Source organism: Lutra lutra, chromosome 5 (assembly GCF_902655055.1).
Source record: "Lutra lutra chromosome 5, mLutLut1.2, whole genome shotgun sequence".
Classification (NCBI taxonomy): domain Eukaryota; kingdom Metazoa; phylum Chordata; class Mammalia; order Carnivora; family Mustelidae; genus Lutra; species Lutra lutra.
This window is the reverse complement of record NC_062282.1, coordinates 79,318,515-79,340,445: the sequence shown is the minus strand read 5'-3', so window position 1 is coordinate 79,340,445 and position 21,931 is coordinate 79,318,515. Positions and strand designations below refer to the sequence as shown.

The 21,931-nt window shown below is 42.0% G+C and overlaps 2 protein-coding genes and 1 long non-coding RNA gene across 4 annotated transcripts; 1 reads left to right on the top strand and 2 right to left on the bottom strand.

Annotated features, from left to right (window-relative positions):
- Positions 1-3,389: 3,389 nt before the first annotated feature.
- Positions 3,390-3,784, top strand: LOC125100355 (uncharacterized). Its single transcript, XR_007127513.1, has 2 exons — positions 3,390-3,522; positions 3,742-3,784. It is a non-coding gene; the product is annotated as an uncharacterized LOC125100355 (long non-coding RNA).
- Positions 3,785-6,374: 2,590 nt separating this feature from the next.
- Positions 6,375-13,452, bottom strand: ZMAT2 (zinc finger matrin-type 2). The gene is made up of 6 exons (XM_047730510.1): positions 13,306-13,452; positions 12,879-12,972; positions 10,786-10,909; positions 9,346-9,419; positions 8,749-8,894; positions 6,375-8,023 (listed from the first exon to the last, which is right to left on the bottom strand). Exons 1-6 carry the CDS (start codon positions 13,321-13,323, stop codon positions 7,880-7,882), a joined length of 600 nt encoding a protein of 199 aa, XP_047586466.1. The 5' UTR covers positions 13,324-13,452; the 3' UTR covers positions 6,375-7,879.
- Positions 13,453-14,604: 1,152 nt separating this feature from the next.
- LOC125100349 (histidine--tRNA ligase, mitochondrial) lies at positions 14,605-21,926 on the bottom strand. 2 transcript variants are annotated; one of them, XM_047730503.1, is made up of 13 exons: positions 21,615-21,925; positions 20,104-20,178; positions 19,720-19,839; positions 19,499-19,594; positions 18,611-18,736; positions 18,408-18,515; positions 18,058-18,156; positions 17,673-17,766; positions 16,765-16,892; positions 16,433-16,672; positions 16,147-16,263; positions 15,795-15,941; positions 14,605-15,020 (listed from the first exon to the last, which is right to left on the bottom strand). In XM_047730503.1, the coding sequence occupies exons 1-13, from the start codon at positions 21,720-21,722 to the stop codon at positions 14,961-14,963; spliced, it is 1,518 nt and encodes a 505-aa protein (XP_047586459.1). In that variant the 5' UTR covers positions 21,723-21,925; the 3' UTR covers positions 14,605-14,960. The 2 variants fall into 2 exon arrangements, with proteins under 2 accessions (XP_047586459.1, XP_047586460.1); XM_047730504.1 differs by lacking the exon at positions 20,104-20,178 and having other exon boundaries at positions 21,615-21,926.
- Between the last annotated feature and the right edge of the window lie 5 nt (positions 21,927-21,931).

Sequence of the window (21,931 nt, the reverse complement as noted above, 5' to 3'; positions counted from 1 at the left end):
GGGATTTATCCCAGATATGCAGAATGCAATATTAGGAATTACAATAGTGTAATTTGCTGAATCAGTAGATCTAAGAAGAAAAGCATGACTTTTTCCCTATGTGCAAAAAGACCCTCCAATAACATTCAAAACATATTCCAGATTTTTTAAAATAATTAAAATGGGAATTGGTAACTATATCTCTAACCTTACCATGTGTGTACATTAAATTATATCATCTTATATCATATACATATTACATATATATATACACACATACATAACCATGTTAGGGACACATCTTACTTAATGGGGAAACAATGGAAGAATTCCAATAAAGGTCAGGATCAAGGCAAGGATGCTTTCTATTTTTACTACTTTTCAACATTACATTGGAGGAATTACCCAATGCAGTCAGAGAAAGGAAAACAAATAGAGGTATATAAATTGGAAAAGTAGTATAAACAATTCAGTAAGGTGTCAGCACAAAAATTTACACACAAAAATCAACAATCTTCATACATATGAATAATAAGTTAGAAAGTGTTAAGGAATAGGAGATCCTATCCACAAACAAAACAGGATAAATTCTTAAAAGCAAACCTGTTAAATGTACAAAATCTCATGTGTGGAAAAATTTAATGTACTTCTAAAAAGCACAAATGTGGACTTGAACCAGTGGAAAACTTCCCTTTGACTTAATATCATCAAGATGTCAGTTGTCTCCAAATTAATAGGTAAGTTAATATGATCCCAATAAAATACCACCATTTTATGGATGCAGACAATAATAATAGAAAAATAAACATGCAAGAATAAAGAGGAAATCACGTTATTCCCATTAAAATGACTACCATATAAACAAACAAACAAAAAAACAAAGTAACAAGTGTTGGCAAGGATATGGAGAAACTGGAATTCTTCTGCACTCTTGGTAGGAATGTAAAATAGTGCCCTGGTATGAAAAACAGCATTAAGGTTCCTCAGAAAACTAAAAATGGAATGACTGTGTGATCCAGCAATCCCAGTTCTGAGTATATATCCAAAAGAAATGAAAGCAGGATCTTACCCTCTTCACTACCTAGTAGTTGTACTTGATTCTGGCTTGATGTCAGTGACTTTTAGTGACTTGGTGATGTGCTGATGGCAAAATGATTCTCTTCCCTAAATTATTTGATGTAACAGTAATAACAATTCACTAATTATAAGCCAGTTATTGTTCCAAGCATATTTTAAGATTTTAACTAATCTATACACCCAACATGGGGCTCAAACTCACAACCCTGAGATCAAGAGTTGTATGCTCTACTAACTGAAGCAGCCAGGCACCCCTCCATTTCATTTTTTTTTAAGTAAATTCTACCCCCAACATGGGTCAAGTTCACAACCCCAGCCAGGCACCCCTCGATTTCTTTCTTTTTTAAGTAAACTCTACCCCCAATGTGGGGCTCAAGCTCAAAACCCCGAGATCAAGAGTTGGGATGCTCTACCAACTGAGGCAGCCAGGCAATCCCCCATTTCATTTTTTAAAAGTAAACTCTACCCCTAACATGGGGCTCAAACTCACAACCCCGAGACCAAGAGTCATATGCTCTATCAACTGAGCAGCCAGGCACCCAAATCCAATGAATTTTCACAAGAACTATACAAAGTAGGTGCTATGAATGTCAATGTTTTAGAAATCAAAAAAGCCATGTAACAGAGGTAGGGTTATTTGGCTACGGTTACAAAGTGTGGAGGTTCTAGAACCAGGGCTTGAACCCCCATACTCTGCCTCTAGAGCCCAGACCCTTAACCTCTACACTAAAGGGCAAGAGGGGTTAAAGCAGGATCTTGATTAGATATTTGTACAGCCATCTCCATAACAGAATTCACCATAGTCAAGGGGTGGAGGCAACCCAAGTGTCTACCAGTGAATGAATGGATAAACAAAATGTGGTGTATACATATGTGTATGTATGTGTGTGTCACACACATACACAACAGACTATTATTCAGCCTTTAAAAGGAAGGAAATCCTATCACATGTTACGGCATACATGACCCTTGAGCACATTATGCAAAGTGAAATAATAAATAAGCTGTCACAAAATAAAAGGCCAGTCACAAAAAGACAAATACTGTGATTCCCCTTATACAAGGTACCTCGAGCAGTCAAATGCATTGACAATTGATGTACCAATAATAATGATGATGTCAAAGGCTGGGAGTGTGCATGAGAGTGTTTAATGGACAGAGTTTCAGTTTTACAAGATGAAAAAAGTTCTGCAGATGGGTGGTTATTATGGTTGCATAACAATGTGAATATAAATACCATTGACTGTCCTCATACAAATGGTTAAAATGATCTGTGTATTTCACAATTAAAAATTTTTTCAAGGAAAAAAATTAAGATGGCCTTCAATTTCCCATAGAATAATACCAGCCTGGGCTCCACTCCCAAAAATGTGCCTTCTATTTCACTTCATACTGCTAACAGTAGGGCACATTCTTCAAGTAAGAAATATTAGCCTGCCTCACTTGCAATTGCTGAAACTGGAAAATAAAAGCATTTCAAAATGAATAGAAAATGGCAGGCATTACATTATAAAAAGTCAACAAAAAATGGGAATATATTGAAAAACCTAACTATGAAACAAATGCAACATTCCAACCCAAACTGAATAAACGTAAACATTTGGTGTTATGAAAAAATATTGTGAATCAAAAAAAGAAGTCAGAACTAAAGCAGACAAAAAAGAAAAGATATAAGACAAAAGTTAGTCAAAACCAGGAAAAACTGAAGAAAAAGACAAATCATCTCAGGGGAGAAGAAGTCTAATTTGTAAGATGTCCAAAGTAAGCAGACTTTATTTACAATATAATAAGTGATATTAAGGAAAGGAATTAAAAGAGTCAAGAAATAAAAATAAAATCAAGAAAGCAGTAAGGATCAGAGAGAAAGAGCTAGAAACCAAGGCAAAACAAACAAACAAACAAATAAACAAAAACCCAATATATATTATATGTATTCCCTAAAGAAAAAAAGCAAAAATAATGGATCAGATGTAATATTCAAAAGCATAATACAAGAAAAACTTTCTGGAAATAAAATATGAATCTACACATCAAAAGGGTCATTCCATGAACCTAGGGAAAACTGATATGGAATGGTCAACTCTGAGATTTATCTTAGAAACTGAATTAGATTTGAAAGAGAAAACCATCCAGGCCTCAGGCAAAATGATGAAATCATTTAGGAATTAAAGAATCAGGTTGGTATTTTCACTGCAACATACAAAGAAAGGCAGCAAAGAAGTTTTTAAAACCTCAAGGAAAGGAACTATGAACCAAGATCTTATAGCCACCTGTCCTTCAAATAGCAAAGCTATAAAAATCAGTTTTGGATATACAAAAACTCAAGAATACAGTATTCAGGAACCTCTCTTGAAGAATTTACTGAAGAATGAATTTCATCCAAATAAAGACTAACTGGGGAGAAATTCAGAAAACTGTGTGATGGAGAGCATTAAATATATTAAGTTGTAGATATTTAAAATAAAGGTGGTCATGGGCGCCTGGGTGGCTCAGTTGGTTAAGCAACTGCCTTCAGCTCAGGTCATGATCCTGGAGTCCCGGGATCGAGTCCTGCATCGGGCTCCCAGCTCCACGGGGAGTCTGCTTCTCCCTCTGACCTTCTCCTCGCTCATGCTCTCTCTCACTGTCTCTCTCTCTCTCTCAAATAAATAAATAAAATGTTTTAAAAAAATTAAAAAAATAAAGGTGGTCATAAGAATGGAAAACCTGTATGCAAATTTTGTTTCCTGAAAACAACATGACTAAAAAACTGGGAGGAGAGAAAACAGAATAAAATAATTGTGGTTATATAATAGGAGGGAGTTAAGATATGGCTGACAAATGAAAATACAGATTCCCAATAAGGAAAAGAAATTTGAGGACACAAGAAAAGATACAAGTATAACCATACCTTTGGAACAAAAGGACAAACATTACTAAACATCTAAAGAAACTTTGAGTTTTTCATGTATTTGTTTTGGGTTGTTTTTTGTTTTGTTTGTTAGCACTTCCTTACTTTCTGGGACTGTAAGATGCTCCAGGTTCACATCTTCATTTCCTTCCCCAGTCGTAGCATCAACTTTCCCCAAGAAGCCTGGTTCCCGGTGTAAAGGGAGCTGAACATTCACTGGAAGCCCAGTTGCTCTATGCTCTGGATGGGGGAGGAGTCTTAAACACTCTCTCCAAGGCTGATTATTGGGAAAATGAAGAGAGCCAGCACAGCAATAAAAGGGCTAGAATGTCCTGAACCACTCCAGTAGTTAGAAGGTGCTTTATTTCAAGGAACCGCTCAGCTAGGGCCAGTCTGGCCAAATCCTCTGGATTGTATTATCTTGAATGACAAGAAAGATGTGTGGTACAGTAAATTAACCAGGAGTGATCCAGTATACTCTAGCATCCAAAAAACTGCCCTATCCAGACACTCAGAAGGAGCACCTGAGGACACACTGCTGTGAGGACTCACATCTCATTTACCCCCAGCAAACTCTCCCAAGCAGTTCCCTTCCAAGCTTATTCTGTTACTATACAGCAGTCACCTGGTCCACGAGTCTCTGGACACCCGCTCCAGCCTCTATACTCATCAGACAGCCACAGGGAGTCGCTCTGTGATCAAACCAATTTTCACAGTGCCTGAGTCAGAAGAGTGGAATCTTTACAAGGTGCCAGCTGTATTCAAGGCCTTAACCTCGCAACTTTGAGGCCAAACCAGATAAACCCCACAACTACTCTCCCAGGTGTCATAATAGGTGTTACATGGTATTGCTTCTAACTATTTTAAACATTATTTTAACCCCCACATATACTCATTCCTGGGTTTCAGCACCCAAACTATTTTTTTAAAACCACCAAAAATAAATAACCCCACATGAATATTCTATTCCTTTTATGTACAGTTTAACAGCTATCCCTTTTCTTCCCATAATTCCTTCCAGTTAAAGTTATAATTTCAGTGTGTCTTTTTCTCAATCTATATATTTAATTGTATGTACAATAGTTTTACGAAGGCAGTTAGGGCAGGAGGTGTGGAAATCAGTTTGTCTGGTATTGTTTTTGTGCTTTTTTGTACTTAATAGTATGTCTTGGTGATCTTTCTTGTTAGCACACAAATCTAATTCACATATATAGTAATGGTTGCATTATATTTAAGAATAAATGTACCAGTTTTATTTTAAATGTTTCACTGTTATATAAACAAAGCTGCAGTAAACATCCTTGCAAGTATATGTACATATACACAGGTATGTTTTTAGGATAGACACTTAAGTGTAAAATTGCTGGATTAAAGAATCTTCACATTTAAATTTTTGGAGGGGGTTATGAGAGAGATACAAGAATTCCTGTAGGTTCGGAAGCCACAGAATCATCTGAAGCCATCCGATCTTTTGTTCCCTAGGTACTTTAAAGGCCATTCCACCAGAATGTAAATTCCATGACAGCTGAAACCCTGATGCCTTACCCCAGAAAAGAATACCAGGGCCTAGAACATGTTCAGCATCTAAGCAATCACTGAATAAATGAACACATGTAAGCCAGTCACAGGCATATTCCTCAACCAGAATGCAAAATTTTCATGGATTTTAGAGAGACCACAAACATCAAAGAAATTTCTCTTACAGATTTCTGAGTTATCTGGGATTGCTCTGGGCTCCTAAATTTCCATCCCATCTTCTTCTTCCCCCTTTCCAAGTCACCACCTTGAGTCCCTTCATATACCCATGACATGGACCAACCCCTTAGAGAGCCAACCACTTGCCAGTCCCAAGAGAATTGAGAGAACCTAAAATTTAGAATGCTTTTTAGTACAGGTGACCAAAGTTAAGATTCCATCGTACCAAAGGGAGCAGGAAATCATTTGACGACAAGCTGAATTAGGTGGTCTCTTGAAGAGTACTAAGAAACAGAAGGAACTCAGCTGACGCTTTCTCCAGCCTGCCTTGAAAGGGGGAGCAAAAGGGCCCAGTCTACTAGAGTAGAGCATTACTTGAAGGACCTGTAGAGCACAAAATCCTGTCAAGGGAAGAACCCATTAATCGGTCTGCAATTGGCCAAAAAATACTCTATGTGAAACTCTGAGCCAGTAGACAGACACATTCACAGTGATTAGGCAAAAGTTATGCCTGGCACCAAGGGAGTTATGTACAAAAGTCCAAAGGAAAGAGTATAGTACTTTAAGGGACCCACAGGTGGTTCAGACGCTTCAAGGGGCTAAATGAGGCAGGGAATGTAGATAAGCCATATGGTGGCAGCCTTGCTAACCCACACAGAGCCCACTTTTCAGAGTACAGAACCGCCAAAGGTTATTACAGAATTCACCTAATTGGAGTTCGTGTTAACTATTGCTGGTTTGTTCAAGAGACTGATTTTTTTCCCTCTGTAACCCTGGGATCTGGCACAGTACCCAATCCAGGGAATATCAAAGCTTTCTCTTCAGTTAAGCAGTATGTGTCATCCAATTCTCAAGTCAGACCAAAGTAGGGAAGGCAGCTTATCAATGCTTCTCAATGGGACTGGGAGGGGGACACATCCTATTTGTCAAACTCGGGGAGGAGGTGCTACCAGCATCTAGTGAGCAGAGGCTAGAGATATGCTAAAAACATCCTGAAATGCACAAGAGAGCCTCCACAACAAAGAATTAACCAGCCCCAAGTGTCAATAGTGCCAAAACCAAGTAACCCTGTGCTTAGCATAACTGCAGATAGTAAAGAAAACACTAAGTTCAACCATAAACTGTTCCAAAAACAGACCAAAGGAGGCTAAAATTATAGGGAAAGTTCTGTTCAGACTCCTCCGGACACACATCCCATCAGAGGAAAATACAACTCGTGCTGAAGGAACCTAGGGAAAAAAAAAAAGTGACAGGGCTCAAATGAAGGGAGAAGAAAGAAAGCAGCAGCTCTATATGTAAATATTCAGTGTAGGAAGAAAAAAAAACAATACACAGGGAAGAATATGGAATGTTCCCACCAAATTAACAGGCCCAGTCAATGCCATTTATTATACATGTTGAACAGTCTCTGAGACCCAAGGGCTCCCATATGAATTTTTTTTTCCTTTTTCTTTTTTGCATCAAACAGGTTCTTCCAAGAGCCTACTCACAAGGAAGAAAAAAAAAAAAGAGTAATCCTCAACAAAATGAAACAAACAGGAAAAGCTGAACAGTCTACATATGAAAAAGAAAGGTTAAAAAACTCACCAGACAAAAACCACACCAAACACTCGTCCCATTTAATTTCCTGTTACATGCACTGAGGGAGCCACGAACATAAGACCCCAAGGCAGCAATGTTCTGAGGTTCTAGCTCTGGCTCCCTCTATGTGACAAATTCATGCACACACGCCCGCACATACCACTGACCCAGGCAGAAATACACATGCATGCACAGGTGGTGAAGAACCACAGGGGGTTGAGGGAGAAAGAGGGCTGGTCAAAAATGTGCTATCAACTGGACACTGGGGACCCAGAAAACCCTTCTGCTGCAGGCTAAGCAAGAGTCAAAATTAAAACAGGGAAAACACAGGATAAATGTAGGATGCTCAGAGAAGAGACTGGACAGATGAAGAGGGAAAGATACAGGGGGAGTTTTGGGAAAGCAGCCTCAGAAGAGGTTTTTCTTTATTGGGAACTCAGACAGAGGTCCTGTGACTCCAGTGACATACTGAGGCTGAGGGAATATGCCACAACATTACCTTCACATCCTGTGCTCTCTCCCAAAGTAGAGGGAAACCACAGACACCCACCCTCTAGCCCTCCCCATTGTGGCTCTTAAGGACTTTCCCAAGTACCCCCCAAAAAATGACCCCCCCACACACACACAAAGTCAGCAAAGAGCCAAGCACAGAAAGCCTCAGTAACTCTTCTTGGTGGAACCAAAGCCAGAGAAGCCCATCACAGCTGCCATCTCATCATCCTCCTCAAATGTCAAGTCCTCCTCAGCCCTCCTTTTCTTCTCCTTCTGTTTCTCTTTCTTGTAGGCTTTGGCCTTTTCCTCCTAGGGGGGAAATCACTCAGAATCAGTTCAGACTCCTGAGCCAAAAGTTGCAAGAGACAAGTGAATGTCAAGATTCCTTTCTATCTTTAGGAGAAAATAGTTAAAGGCAAGTAAAATTTCAAGAGCAGAGGAAAAGCCACAGTAAAGATTTTAAGGAACGAAAAAGAGCAGTTTTAGCCTGTGAAGAGCACTTCTCAATCCTACATCCCAGTTCATCTCTAGTTCTTAAAAAGGTTATGGAAGGAAAACCACATAATAGCAACTATCACCCTGAGGCACAAAGTATATGCCAGTAATTGATCTAAACACTTTCTGTAGATTATAAACTGAGATCTCTGATGGGAAAACTGAGGCATGGAGAGGTTAAATAACTTGCCCAAAAGTCATAGCCAGTAAGTGAAGGAAACAGAATTCTGACCCAGGCAGCCTGGTTCCATGAGTCTCTTGGGGATTAGGTAGATTTAATCCCTCCTATAGTTTAAAAAAAAAAAAAAAAAGTGGGCCCAGACAGTCCAGGAAAAAAAAAAAGGATAGGTTTATAGCCATATCCTTCAGATCTCAAGAGTCCCAAACAAAGGTAATAAATGTTTCCCCCAATATAGTGAAATTCAGGATACATCTATCCTCTGAGGGTGGGAGTGGAACAAAGAAGAGAGCCTCCTCATGATTCATAATATAAAATTCAAAGCTGGTGGACAAAAGAGGGAAGGCTAGCAGAGCCTTACCTCTTCTCTGAGCTCTTTCATTCTTTCCTCAAAATCGTAATCTTTCTGTTTCTCTTCCATCTTCTTCTTGTTGACTTCAAAACGTTTCTTCACCTGATCCAAGGTGGAACGTTCCACACGCATAGACATGCCCAGATTTCGCTGATCTGGGTGGGAACAACAGAGAAAAAGGTAATGGCATTACGATAACCTCAGTCCCTCAGAAAGTCTTTGACATTTAAAAAAGTCTCATAAAATGCACATCAAAAATAATTATGACTGGAAAAAAACTCCCTTGGTTTTACTTATTCTAAGAAGCAGCAGCTACAGACAGCAAGATCCCAGTGACTTTCAACTGCCCTTTCTGAGCAAATGCACACTAGTCAGGACAGCTAGGCCTTGGAGAAGAGCACTGTCTGGGCTTGTTGGGAGCCTAGAACAGTGTCTCATCTCAGGGCCTCCAAAAACATTAGATAATGAAGTAAAGCATGCCCTGTACTGAAGCCACTGGAGAAATTCTCGGGCATTAAACAAAGATCCAAATGAAACCACCCTTTCTCCTACCCCACCTCCAAAATCCAGTCCCAGCTCCAGTCACAAACTACCTCCAAACCTTACGTTTCTTTCCATTAATGTGATCCAGGAAGTTGATAGAGTCCTTCACCACACAGTCACAGACATTACAGTAATACCTAGCAAAAAGAAGAAACAGCATTTGTGTCAAATCTAGCTATAAGAGCTTAATGTTTTCAACCAACAAACTCATATATTTAGGTAAATTTCCTTTTTACAAGAAGAGGACACTTCTCATTTTCATAAAGTATTACCTCTTAGAAGCGTATGGTAGCCAGCCTCCAAGACGGGCCCCATAACGATCCCTAAATTCCTGGTATTTATACCTTGGGACGTCCCCTCCCAATTTGTACTAGGGTTCATTAGTGACCAAATGAATACTTCATGGTGCCTAGCAGCTCAGTCAGTTAAGCGTCTACCTTCGGCTCAGGTCATGACCTCAGGGTCCTGGGACTGAGCCCTGTGTCTGGCTCCCTACTCAGCAGGGAGTTCGCTTCTCCCTCTGCCTGCTCCTGCTCTCTCTCTCAAATAAATAAGTAAAATATTAAAAGTTCAAAAGTGATGCTATAGCACTTCCAAGATTAGGTTACATTAAAAAAAAAGTGGCTTCAGTATTAGTCTATGTCTTATTCTGGGGAAGCAATTACTTTATTGTGAGCAGCACTGTGGAGAGGCCTCCAAAGCACTGTCACACGAAAGAGCTTTGAATCAAATCAATCAGGCCCACTTATGCCTCAAATGAATGCAGACCTAGCAGACACCTTCAATGAAGCCTTGTGAAAACCTAAGCCAGAATCAGAGTTAAGTCTTTCCCAGATTACTTCCCACAGAAATTGTGAGCTATCTGCTGTTTTATGCTGCTTAATTTTGGGTGAACTTGTTATTTTACACAGCAATAGATAACTAATACAGAGAAATGACATGAATGGGTTTCCTAGGCAACCCAAAGACATGTCACTCACTGCTATTTTTGCCCTCCTGCTAGAAAACCGAAATGAACAGACAAACAGTGGTGGGCAAAAGACTAAAGTTCTTGCAGGACACTTCTTTCCATGGGTTATAGTCTTGGTCTAGGAGGAAGGTGTACAATCAAGCAATCCATAACAACTACAAAATACTTTGCAGCCAGTCTGGAACCTCAACTCCCTTTATTCACCATCAAAAGCTCCTAGGCTTCACTCTAGCTCTATCTAATCTCTCCCCTAGAAATGTCTTCAATAGTCCTTTCCTTCATTTTTTCCTTTTAAGATATGAAGTAGTAGTTACAGCGCTAATATGAAGAGGCCTACAGAGTGGTCCCTGCCTACAGACACTAGTATGTTTGTTGAGGCTTTGGTGGGGGAGAAAGAAAAATCTAATGGTAGAATTATAGGTAACATGGTTGTTTTCCTGGGGCCAGAAAACCTCCTCAACACTTGCTAAAACCAACATAGTCAGTTTATTTGACCTATTTCTGGCTCCTGAGAAAGATGAAAAGTCACTCACCCTCCCATCTCAGATTGCGGCGTGGTCTTGGTAATGACAATTGTCTTTCCAAGCTTGGATTCCAGGTCCACCTTATAGTCTCTATGTCGGAGAAGCTCCCGTTTGACTGGCTGCACTGGTTTTCCTAAAATTATTATAATAGAAAAAGAAGTCCCTTTAGTATTACAGTTCCTTAAGCAGAAAGGAAAAAAAAAAATGCATGCAACCCAAAATACAGATGTCTACTCTCATTTCTTTCTTGAGCCTGAACCAAGGGAACAGTGAGATCTTCTAGCAGCAGCTAGTGAAAATCTCAACAAAGGAAAAATGAAAAGCAATCCCTAAGCTCTCCAGACTGTTTATCACTTTAAAACCAACAAGTCTAAGGGCACCTGGATGGCTCAGTGGGTTAAGCCTCTGCCTTAGGCTCAGGTCATCATCTCAGGGTCCTGGGATCCAGCCCCACAACAGGCTCTCTGCATGGCAGGGAGCCTGCTTCCACCCCCCCGCCCCCCACTCTGCCTGCCTCTCTGCCTACTTGTGATATCTGTTTGTCAGATAAATAAATAAAATCTTAAAAAAAATTTTAAAAATAAAAACCAACAAGTCTAAAAGCAAAGTTTATTTATTGATTAACTGAAGGGGGTTCTTAATTTTCACAAAAAGCAAACTTTTAAAAGAAAAGCAAGGAGGGGCACATGAGTGGCTCAGCTGGTTAAGCATCTGCCTTCAGTTCATTTCAGGTCATGATCCCAGAGTTCTAGGATCAAGTCCCGCATGGGGCTCCCTGCTCAGCGGGAAGTCTTATTCTCCCTCTGCCCCTCACCCTGCTGTGCTCTCACTCTCAAATAAATAAAATCTTAAAAGAAAAAAGAAAAAAGATTTAAAAAAATTAAAGAAAAGCAAGGATAATCAGTAATACTTTCAGATAGATATCCCAAGCACAACACAAAAGTAATCTTTAGAAGACTGGGGAAAATTTTTTAAAGGGGACCAACATTCAGGAAATACCTGTTACATACTTGGCACTACTGTACAAATTATATCAAAACTAAAAGGATTAGTGTGTGCAAGGTGGTGTGGAAGTGAAGTGAAAGAAGAATGCATATGTTTGAATACAGACGAAAAAAATAATATTTCTTTTTGTATAGTGGAATCTCTACCTAGGAAAGAAGAACCAACTCCCTGACACTGTACAAAACATAGGGAACAGTACCACTAACCACCAGCTGAAACAATCACACGGTCCTTGGTAAGTACCCTTCCTCTTCTCAGGTTATAGGGAGGGGAAGGTCCTGATTATGTTCTTCTTCCCCTTAAGTGACTTCAAGTGAAATAGTATCTTCAGTAGCAGTAATGCACAGCTGCGAAACAGTCATTTCTCTACTAAGGATTCTACTCTCCTCTCCATACTTGAGGAAAGGAGGAAATGAGCTAAGCAAAAGGACGACAAAGAAAGCAGAGGAAACAGAGCTGGAAAACACCTCAACACTGCTTCAGTCTATTTCCTCGCTCTCATTTTCTACATTAAGAAATCCAGAACCAGGGGCGCCTGGGTGGTTCAGTGGGTTAAGCCGCTGCCTTCGGCTCAGGTCATGATCCCAGGTCCTGGGTTCAAGCCCCACATCGGGCTTTCTGCTCAGCAGGGAGCCTGCTTCCTCCTCTCTCTCTGCCTGCCTCTCTGCCTACTTGTGATTTCTCTCTGTCAAATAAATAAATAAAATCTTTAAAAAAAAAAAAAAAAAAAAAAGAAATCCAGAACCAGGGCGCCTGGGTGGCTCAGTGGGTTAAGCCGCTGCCTTCGGCTCAGGTCATGATCTCAGGGTCCTGGGATCGAGTCCTGCATCAGGCTCTCTGCTCAGCAGGAGCCTGCTTCCCTCTCTCTCTCTCTCTGCCTGCCTCTCCGTCTACTTGTGATCTCTCTCTGTCAAATAAATAAATAAAATCTTTAAAAAAAAAAAAAAGAAAGAAAAAAGAAATCCAGAACCAGGGAGGCAACACTGTGCCAGAGAATACACAGGGTATGAGGACATCGCATTTCAACTTCCCACCCGTTCTCCAGCTATGGCTTCGCTTCTACGATACCCATGGCCCTTGAAGGAGCAGGCACCCACCATCCTTCTTTTCTCTCTCTTCCGTGAGCCTCTTCTCGGCGAGTTTCTCATATTCATCTTTGTCCCACTTTCGGCGAAAGTCCAAGTTTTTTGTCTGTAAGGAAAAAAGCGCTCAATATTCGCTGCTAATCATATCCGACCCCTAGAGAAACGGAAGGAACCGCGTCCACGCTGGCAAGGCGTCCCCGGGACCTGTAGAGAGCGAAGACTCTCCGGACCGCACCAGGAGGCTGAAGTGGCCTCAAGACCCCAACCCAAAAGACCGCCGGGAATCCATAGACCCTGCGCCAGGACCCCACAGGGAAATTCTTGAACCCGGGACATTGGACCGCAAGAAGCTGTTGAGAAGCCAGTCGGGTCAGGATATTCCGCGCTGAGAAGCCACCCTCTGCCCCCAAACCAAAGCCTCTTCACACACAACACCTACCCCGCTACCCGACGCCATCTTCACTGCGAAGTGAATGGGAAGCCGGAAAATGACGTAAAAAGCGGCCCTGAGCCGTAAAGCAAGCTTGCCCTCCAATAAAGTTAGAGTCTCGCGTTCTAAACGAGCTAAGGACTGGAGGGCTTCTAAAACAGGCTTGTAGGCCCCGCCTCTGCACCGAGGAAATGGCGCATGCGCATGGAGAATGTGAAGCAACACGGAAGTAAGGGCGCCTACAAATGTTTTCGCCTTGGCTTTCTAAACAAACATCATCAAAGGACTGATTCAGTTAAACTCGTCTACTTCACAAAGAACGAAACGGTTCATATCGGTGCCCTTTGATCTAGTCTAATCAATTTTGCGTGCGTTTGCCAAGAGTTTCTAAATTTTCTTTAGGGTCGAGTGGGTTATCAGGGGCCTGCAGCTGCCCCATTTATCTGTATGCACTAAAGATATGGCCCCGACACCAGTGTTTTTAAAAGTTGCAGCCTCCCCAGCGCATATACAGAAAGCATTTTTTGCACACTGTCTCTTTATTTTTGAAGCAATGTTATCACCCTTCGGTTAACTCATCTTTCCTTCTGGGGGGAACTTTATAGTCATTCAATCTATAGGGCACAATTTAGTCAACATGATTGGACTGGAAGGGCCAGTCATCAGCCTACAGTCATCAGCCGTAGGGTGACGAACTCTGGCAGACAGTTCACTATATGTTGATTTAGACATGACTGTGTCTCCAAGTTGGGTAGGAAGGGACAGTGGGGAGCACTGGGGAACTGTGACTGCTCCCTTCACTTAATACAGAAGTTTCACCCCGGAGGTTGCTCCTAGCTCTCAGAATTCTCCAGTGTACACTCCAGCATTTTCTACAGCCAATGCAAAACAATCTCCTGATAACAAATCATCCAAACTACTACATTTAATATTTTATTTAATGTATTATCCAAACACTTCTAGAACAGCCACCTCCATAGGAGAACATAGAATATAGTCAAGGAATAATTCTGGCACAGGAAATGATCTCCAAAATCTCAAAAGATTAGACCATTTTGTCAGTCACCTATTGAATTCAACATTCAAGATTACTATAAAGACAGCCTCACTCTATTAAGAGTGGATGGACTAGACAGATTACATGTCAAAATGAGCACTGCTATACCCTTAGGACAGCATCTTTGTCCTCAAACAAAGGAGAAAGCAGCCATTTGCCCCTTCCTTGCTGTCTCCCAAAACTCCCTGGACAAGCCAAGGGCAGGTTGTGGACAAATTTCCCCAAATTTGGTCAGAAGCCATAGTGGAAAATTAAGTATCTGACTTCTGATCTCAATGGTCTCAGCCTGAGGCAACTTTCCTAGAGCCTTGCTCAAAGCAAACATCTCAGCACCTCTTGGCAGCATTCAATGGCACTTCAAATCTGCCATCTGTCTCTGCAGTTAGAGCATGCCTCTTCCACATACCAGCCACCTGCACCCATGCAGAATAGCTGCTCACACTAGCCCAGGAATCCTCAGGGCCTCCTACAGTTCTGTACCCAGAAAGGATGGAGGAGGCAGAGGAACTTGTCACTCATCCTGGCCAGCAGTTGTGAAGTCCATCGGGAACTCAGTCCTAGAAGAAACACCTTCTAGAAAGAGCAGTAGATGGCAAGCAGGCAAGGATTAAGACTCAGATAGTCTCTTCTGAATTTCAGCCACAAGATTTTCCCGTTTAATGGCCACCTGTAATGTAAGAGAACCTTCATGTGACAAACTACAGACAGTAAAACTAGCTTCTTAGTCACTGCATTTCCAAATTCATTTTATCCTGCATCTGTTCCCACTACTTATTTAACCAGTAGGAAGAAGCATGGGCTTCAAGCTGAACTAGAGAATGTATGCACTTAAGACTAAAGAGATTCAGAGGTGCCTGGATGGCTCAGTGGGTTAAAGCCTCTGCCTTCGGCTCAGGTCATGATCTCAGGGTCCTGGGATTGAGCCCCACATCAGGCTCTCTGCTCAGTGGGGAGCTGCTTTCCCCTCTCTCTCTCTGCCTGCCTCTCTTCCTACTTGTGATTTCTCTCTCCGTCAAAATATAATCTTAAAAAAAAAAAATTTCATCTGTCCTTCTGCCCACCTACCTAACCCTAACTGGCTAAAGGATTGCCTGCGTGGCTCTTCATTCATCTCTATCACTATTAACCCTGAAGATATTTCCTCAGCCATAAGATACATATTTCTTAAAGAATCTAAGGTAAAGGGGCACCTGGGTGGCTCAGTGGGTTAAGCCTCTGCCTTCAGCTCAGGTCATGATCTCAGGGTCCTGGGATCGAGTCCCGTATTGGGCTCTCTGCTCGGCAGGGAGCCTGCTTCCTCCTCTCTCTCTCTCTCTCTGTGTGCCTCTCTGCCTACTTGTGATCTCTCTCTCTCTCTCTCTGTCAAATAAATAAATAAATAATCTTAAAAAAAAAAGAATCTAAGGTAAAAACACTTGGTTCCTTCTATTCCCCCACTCACCTCCTCCCTGCTGACCACTGAACGAAGCTTGATTACACCTTCTTTCAGTTCTTGCTCACCAATAATGACCACCAATGGAATGCCCATGTGCTCACAGTAGTGCAGTTGAGTTAGTAGTTTCGGGTTGTTCTTATACAGCAGCTCTGCCTGGAAAGGGTGAAGACAGAATAAGAGGCTTAAAAGTGACCACACTCCTCAAGCATTTACAAAGAAGTAAGGAGCTAGCTCTCCTACCAGAAGACACTTTAGTGAAGAGTAGGAAGGTTTTGAGTTCCGCCTTGGGCATCAGGTAGAAATGGCCACCTAAATGGCCACACATACCCAGATGACTTGGATATCAGTTCTACTATACCTTGATCCCAGCATCCCAAAGCTCTGAAATTAGCTTCAACCGTTCCTGAAGAAAGTTATTCTGTGGTGTAGCCACAAACACTTGGGTCTCTGTGGTCCGTATCTTCTGACCAGAAGTCTGATTAAAGAGAGAGAAGAAAGTAAAACTAATAAACAACCTCCTGTGCATCAATAATTAAAAAAAAAAAAAAAAAGACATAAAGAATCATCAGAAAACAGTCCAACTGTACATCCACAAACATGAGTTTTTAGTCTCCAGCTCCACTCCACCCCTACCTAGGACCTACCTTTATCCTCTGTTCCAAAATGGCGAAGATTCGCTCCACCCCAATACTGAGCCCCACACATGGCACTTTGTGGCCCTTGGGGTCAAACATGCCCACCAACCCATCATAGCGTCCACCAGCAGCCACACTGCCCACATTGAGGGACTCCTCAGCCTGAGCTGGGGTCTGTAGTAGCACTGCTTCATAGATCACTCCAGTATAGTAGTCCAGTCCCCGAGCTAGGCTTAGGTCAAAAGAGATCTGTGAGAACAAGACTATAGTAAGTCCAAAAAAGATTCAGAACACTAAGAACCCCAAAGTTCACCAGGAAGTCCCCTCCCAATTCAGCTTACCTTCTCAGCAATTCCAAATAAAGTCAGGTATTCAAATAGCAGCTTCAAGTCCCCCAAGCCCTCTAGAGCCTGCTTGTTCTGGGATAGTCTAGAATCCTGGAACATTTCCTCTATTAAGGATACCCCACCTGGGGAGACATATGGGGAGAAATAAGGTCTGTGCTTTCACCCAGATGTGTTTTACCTAAATTTATTCTTAATATGCTCCAGCTAATCCTCAGTTTCTTATTAAAAAAAAAAAAAAAAAAAATCCTGGGGCACCTGGGTGGCTCAGTGGGTTAAGCCTCTGCCTTTGGCTCAGGTCATGATCTCAGGGTCTGGGATTGAGCCCCGCATCGGGCTCTCTGCTCATCGAGGAGCCTGCTTCCCCCTCTCTCTGCCTGCCTCTCTGCCTACTTGTGATCTCTCTCTCTCTCTCTGTCAAATAAATAAACAAAAACTTTAAAAATAGAGTCATTAAAAAAAAAAGTCCTGATCTCTTATGACCAGACTCTCCTCCTCTGCCTTTGCCATCTGAAGACATAAACTGGTTATTACACTAAGTAAAAGGGAAATTAAATTCAGGCCAGACTCTGGCACTTAGCTTATCTTTGGAAAGGAGCTGTTTCAGGGGCACCTAGGTGGCTCAGTGGGTTAAGCCTCTGCCTTCGGGTCAGGTCATGATCTCAGGGTCCTGGGATCGAGCCCCACATTGGGCTCTCTGCTCGGCAGACAGTCTACTTCCCCCTCTCTTTCTGCCTGCCTCTCTGCCTACCTCTCTGCCTACTTGTGATTTCTCTCTCCACCAAATAAATAAATAAAATCTTAAAAAAAAAAAAAGAAAGAAAGAAAGGAGCTGTTTCAGAGATAGGAGTTGTACATACCTCCCCCTCAGTTCGATCAATAGCTCTGAAAACGCTGGTTCTTACCATGACATTGAACATAGTCACCAATTCTATCAGCCACTTCAGGAGCCAGGCCTTTCTTTGCCACCATCTCATGTCTTACATCATTCCATGATATCTGCACAAATACCCAAACATTAGCCCACTTCCAAGATCCTTCTTCATCTAACTGGAAATGTCACGACTAGCTAACACTATACTCAACAAAGTCGGAGACAACTTAGAAAATGCAGTCAGTCAACAAAGCTTTTACACAACAAAGTTCAGGTCTTGCTTCAGAATATCTCCTTACCTTCCCCAGAGAAAGCTCATTTCCAGTTACTGTCTCCTTATTTTTTTCTAGGGGTACAGATTTGAGGGCAGCGCAGAGATTCTGATATGGTCTACTGAAGCATGTCTTTTTATTTACCTTGTCTAGTTTGTCTATTGAGGAGCAGATGGCATGGAACTTGCTTTCAGGAACACCACAGACAGCCAACATCCCATCCAAAATCCGCCGATCATTGACCTGTGAACTCAGTGGAAATAGCCCAGTGCCTTCTCCATGCCCTTTCCCTCAAAACAAGGGCAGTCCCTGTTAGCCTGTCTCATAAAAAGGACAGAAAATAATTTCCACAGCATCACTATATAGATGAAATACAACAGCTGTACTGAGAACGTCCCAGGTCTACAGGCTTAAGGGCTGGAGTCACCTATGTTTTAGGAGGGCACCCAGATCAAATCCAGACTTCTCCCCTCAGTCCTCAGCCCTAGTCTTACCTTAATGAGAAAGTCCCCCAACTGCAACCCACTTAGGATTTCACACATAATCTTTAAGCACTCTGCATCGGGGATCATAGGGTCAAACTGACCAGCAATGTCAAAATCCTGCAACAAAGAAAAAGGGGAAAAACAAAATCTTCACTGAGCAGCCAATTCCCAGGTTGCAGATCCCCAAACCTGTATCAATGCTGGTCACTTACACACTGGCAGAACTCCCTGTAGCGGCCTTGGACTATGGTTGGGCTCTCTCGCCGCCACACCTTTCCAACATGGTAGCGTTTCATCCTCTTCACTTTATTCATAGCAAGATAACGAGCAAAAGGAACCTCACATAAAGAGGTTAAGGAGAAAGCATACTGCATCCAAAGCTTGGGCCCAGTGTACAGACATTTGGGAGAACTGGGCCATTACCAATTAGATCTCACCCACTAGGATGAAAACAAGGACGTTCTGTCTTGTTTCCCACTATCCCCAAGGTCTAGCAGTGCTTGACATTCAATATATATAAATGAATGAAGGAACCCCATCAAGCAAAAGTTCAAGTTCAGTAAAAAAGCAGAGAAAATTGACCTGCTGCCCACTGAATGAGATAGAAATGACCCAAGAACTCCAAGTATGGGCTATTCCTTCCCATTCAGATCAATTTTCAACCATTTCAAAATAGTCAAGTTTCAAAACCTGGATTTGCCTGAAACTTCTATGTCAATTTTTTTTTTCCTCTTTTCTTTCTTTCTTTCTTTTTTTAAATGCCAACGTTTCTTAAAGTATAGGTTGAGAACCACCCACCTCTTCATGACCCCAGTGCCTGTTTAAAATACAGATTGTTAGACTGCAGAATTAATATCTGGGGATAAGGGCCAGAAATCTGTATTTCTGCAATCTTCCTCATGGGAGTCTGATACACAATAAAAGTTAAATTAATGTTTCAGGCCAGGCTCTGCTGGCAGAATTGCCTTCTGGGAAAAACTGGAAGTAAAGGCTGATGCAAACAGACCTATGGGATCCCAGAGGCACTGCTGTCCCTTTTGTCAAAGAAAACCCTCTGGGTTTGGAAAGAGATGTCAGTCTCCTAACACTCAGAAAGATACAGTAAGGTCATAGCGCAGGGACAACAGCTCTCCACCTTGATCCTTCAGATCATAGATTAGCCCAGAGTCCTCTCCATACTTCTCAGTGAGCATTTCCTGCAGGGATCAAATGAAAACCACCACAGTTCAAAGGAGGACTCCAGAACACAGGCTAAAAGCTCTTTGGGAAACTGAAGGCAAGTAAAAAAATGGAGTTCCAGCACTCTCTTTTCTCTTCTTACCTTAAGTTCAAATGCTGGAGTATCTAATCTCTTTGCTCCGTGACGTTTAAAGCAGCCAACAACCATATCAAGAATTTTCTCCCTTATAACCATCTGCTGGGGACTAAGATCTCTGGTGCCCTAGAAACCCAAAGTAGTCATGGTGAAAACACAGACAAGAAACAAGATCATTTAAGACAAAGGGTTAAACAACATCTGTAATTGAAAGTCGGAAGTTGAAATCTCTTTGAGTTCAGTTGACTGAGCCTGATCAGTATCTCTAGAATAGTGATTTTTTAAAAACTAATCTTAAAAGACATTAAGATGGATTAGGAAGAGACAAGCAGAGCAGAGGGCAGTCCTCCAAGGCACTCTAATAGGACAGGGTGGGGTAAAGGGCATTACCTTTGGTGTCTTAATAATAAAATTTGATTTTTCTTGATGTGGTTTCAGTTGGGACGTTAACATTGCCTCTGAAACCTGGCAGAAAATAGAATGTGAGATGTGAGCCACAAGACTGGCCAGACCTCGGACATCTCTCGCCCTATGGCCAGACCTGAAAAGACCTCTGGTCTTGAGCAACAGACAACCTGAACACTGTTTTATCCATTTCAGTCTCCGCCTCCCTCCAAAACATGCATCATATTTGCAGTATATACTTAATACACATAAGATAACATCTTTATCATATTTGGAGGGTTTTTTTAAAAGATTTTTTTTATTTATTCATTTGAAAGACAGAGATCACAAGTAGGCAGAGACACAGGCAGAGAGAGAGAGAGAGGAAAGCAGGCTCCCTGCCAAGCAGAGAGCCTGATGTGGGGCTCGATCCCAGGACCCTGAGGTCATGACCTGAGCCGAAGGCAGAGGCTTAACCCACTGAGCCACCCAGGTGCCCCAATATTTGGAGTTTTTAAATGTATACCCTGTATTTGGACTTTTTAAATGTCTGGAAAAGCTTAAGCACCCAAGAACAATGAAGGCACAGAACAACCTACCACTACTGCCACCAACCATCTGGGAGTAGGAATTAGTATGATATCCAATTCTTAGTTCCAACTCAAAGAGCAAAGACATGAACATGAATTTTTAATACAGAAGCAATGGTCATTAGGCTTAGAGACATGGAAAAAGTAACCTAAAGACAGAAGGGAACGCACAACATGCCTGGTTGAGGAGAGAATAGGAATGGATATCCAAACTGAACTAAAAAAATCAGACTGGTAGGATGCTGTAACTGAAAATTAGTAACAAAAGATCTGAACCCTGCTGTTCAGGATAGCACAAAGGATCTGCTAGGGTCTTTACCAAAGTAAAACTGAATTGGTAATTTTGTTTATTAGGAGCAGGCTGTATGCCCTTCCAGAAATATAGAGAGTGTGGTAGTTCCTTATTTTGGCGGATTGTCTCCTCCAAAGGATGGCAGTTCAAGTCCACAGCCCTTCCTCTGCAATTCCAAAATCCCAAAATTTCTAAAACCGCAAAGTGGTTTGTTTTGGTGTTTCTTTTTGGGGGGCGGGAAGCTTATTTTGAGGTAAACTCTAATGTGAACTCAGTCTACCTGTGGTCTTCAGTCACCTCACTTAATGGGACTATTTATATACTTTGCTTAAGAATGTGTTTAACTCCAAGAGGTTCACATTAGGGATTGTTGGACCTATGTTAAAAATGCTCCCTTACTATGTATCCATAGATAAGTCATTTAACCTTGCAGACTGTTTCCTCAACAGTAAAATGGAAATAATCCCAACTTCTCAAGATTGCTATGAGGATTAAATGACAAAGCATCTAAAATGCTTAGTTCAGTACCGGTAAACTACTCAAAAAAACCCGACTGTACTACTGGACTGCCCGCTGCGAGTCCATGCTTTCAGACCTGGATATCCTGCCGCAACAGACCACTCAGTCTGGCTCACCTGACTATGAAAATGTACCTCCCTGATGCACACAAAACCGGACGGTCGCAGGAGCTGGCTAAACAGTGAAGCCCAGGCCCTCCTGTGCCGGAGTCCGAACGAGGGCATCGTGTAACAGGAGGCCGTCTTTCCGAGACAGGAGCCAAAGGACCTGGGAACGAGGCACGTCGGATCCCACCCCAGTGAGGGTGCAGACCGCTGTAGAGGTTAGCCGTGGCACCGGCGAAAAAGCGATCACTTCCGCATCTTCCAAAGACTGAAAGGCGGCTCTAGACCTCACGGGCTCCGTTTCAGCTTCAACACTTCCGGTAGTAGCC

Excerpts from the sequence above, each read along its gene's own strand:
- ZMAT2 (XM_047730510.1), bottom strand. Across the intron at positions 10,910-12,878 it reads AGAGAGAGAAAAGAAGGATG|GAAAACCAGTGCAGCCAGTC; the intron begins GTGGGTGCCTGC and ends TAATAATTTTAG. Across the intron at positions 9,420-10,785 it reads CCGCAATCTGAGATGGGAGG|GTATTACTGTAATGTCTGTG; the intron begins GTGAGTGACTTT and ends TCTTTTTGCTAG.
- LOC125100349 (XM_047730503.1), bottom strand. The coding sequence starts at position 21,722 with ATGCCCTCGTTCGGACTCCGGCACAGGAGGGCCTGGGCTTCACTGTTT. Across the intron at positions 20,179-21,614 it reads AGGTACATTTTCATAGTCAG|GTTTCAGAGGCAATGTTAAC; the intron begins GTGAGCCAGACT and ends ATTTTCTGCCAG. Across the intron at positions 18,737-19,498 it reads CCCTGCGCTATGACCTTACT|GTTCCTTTTGCTCGTTATCT; the intron begins GTATCTTTCTGA and ends TCTTTATGTGAG.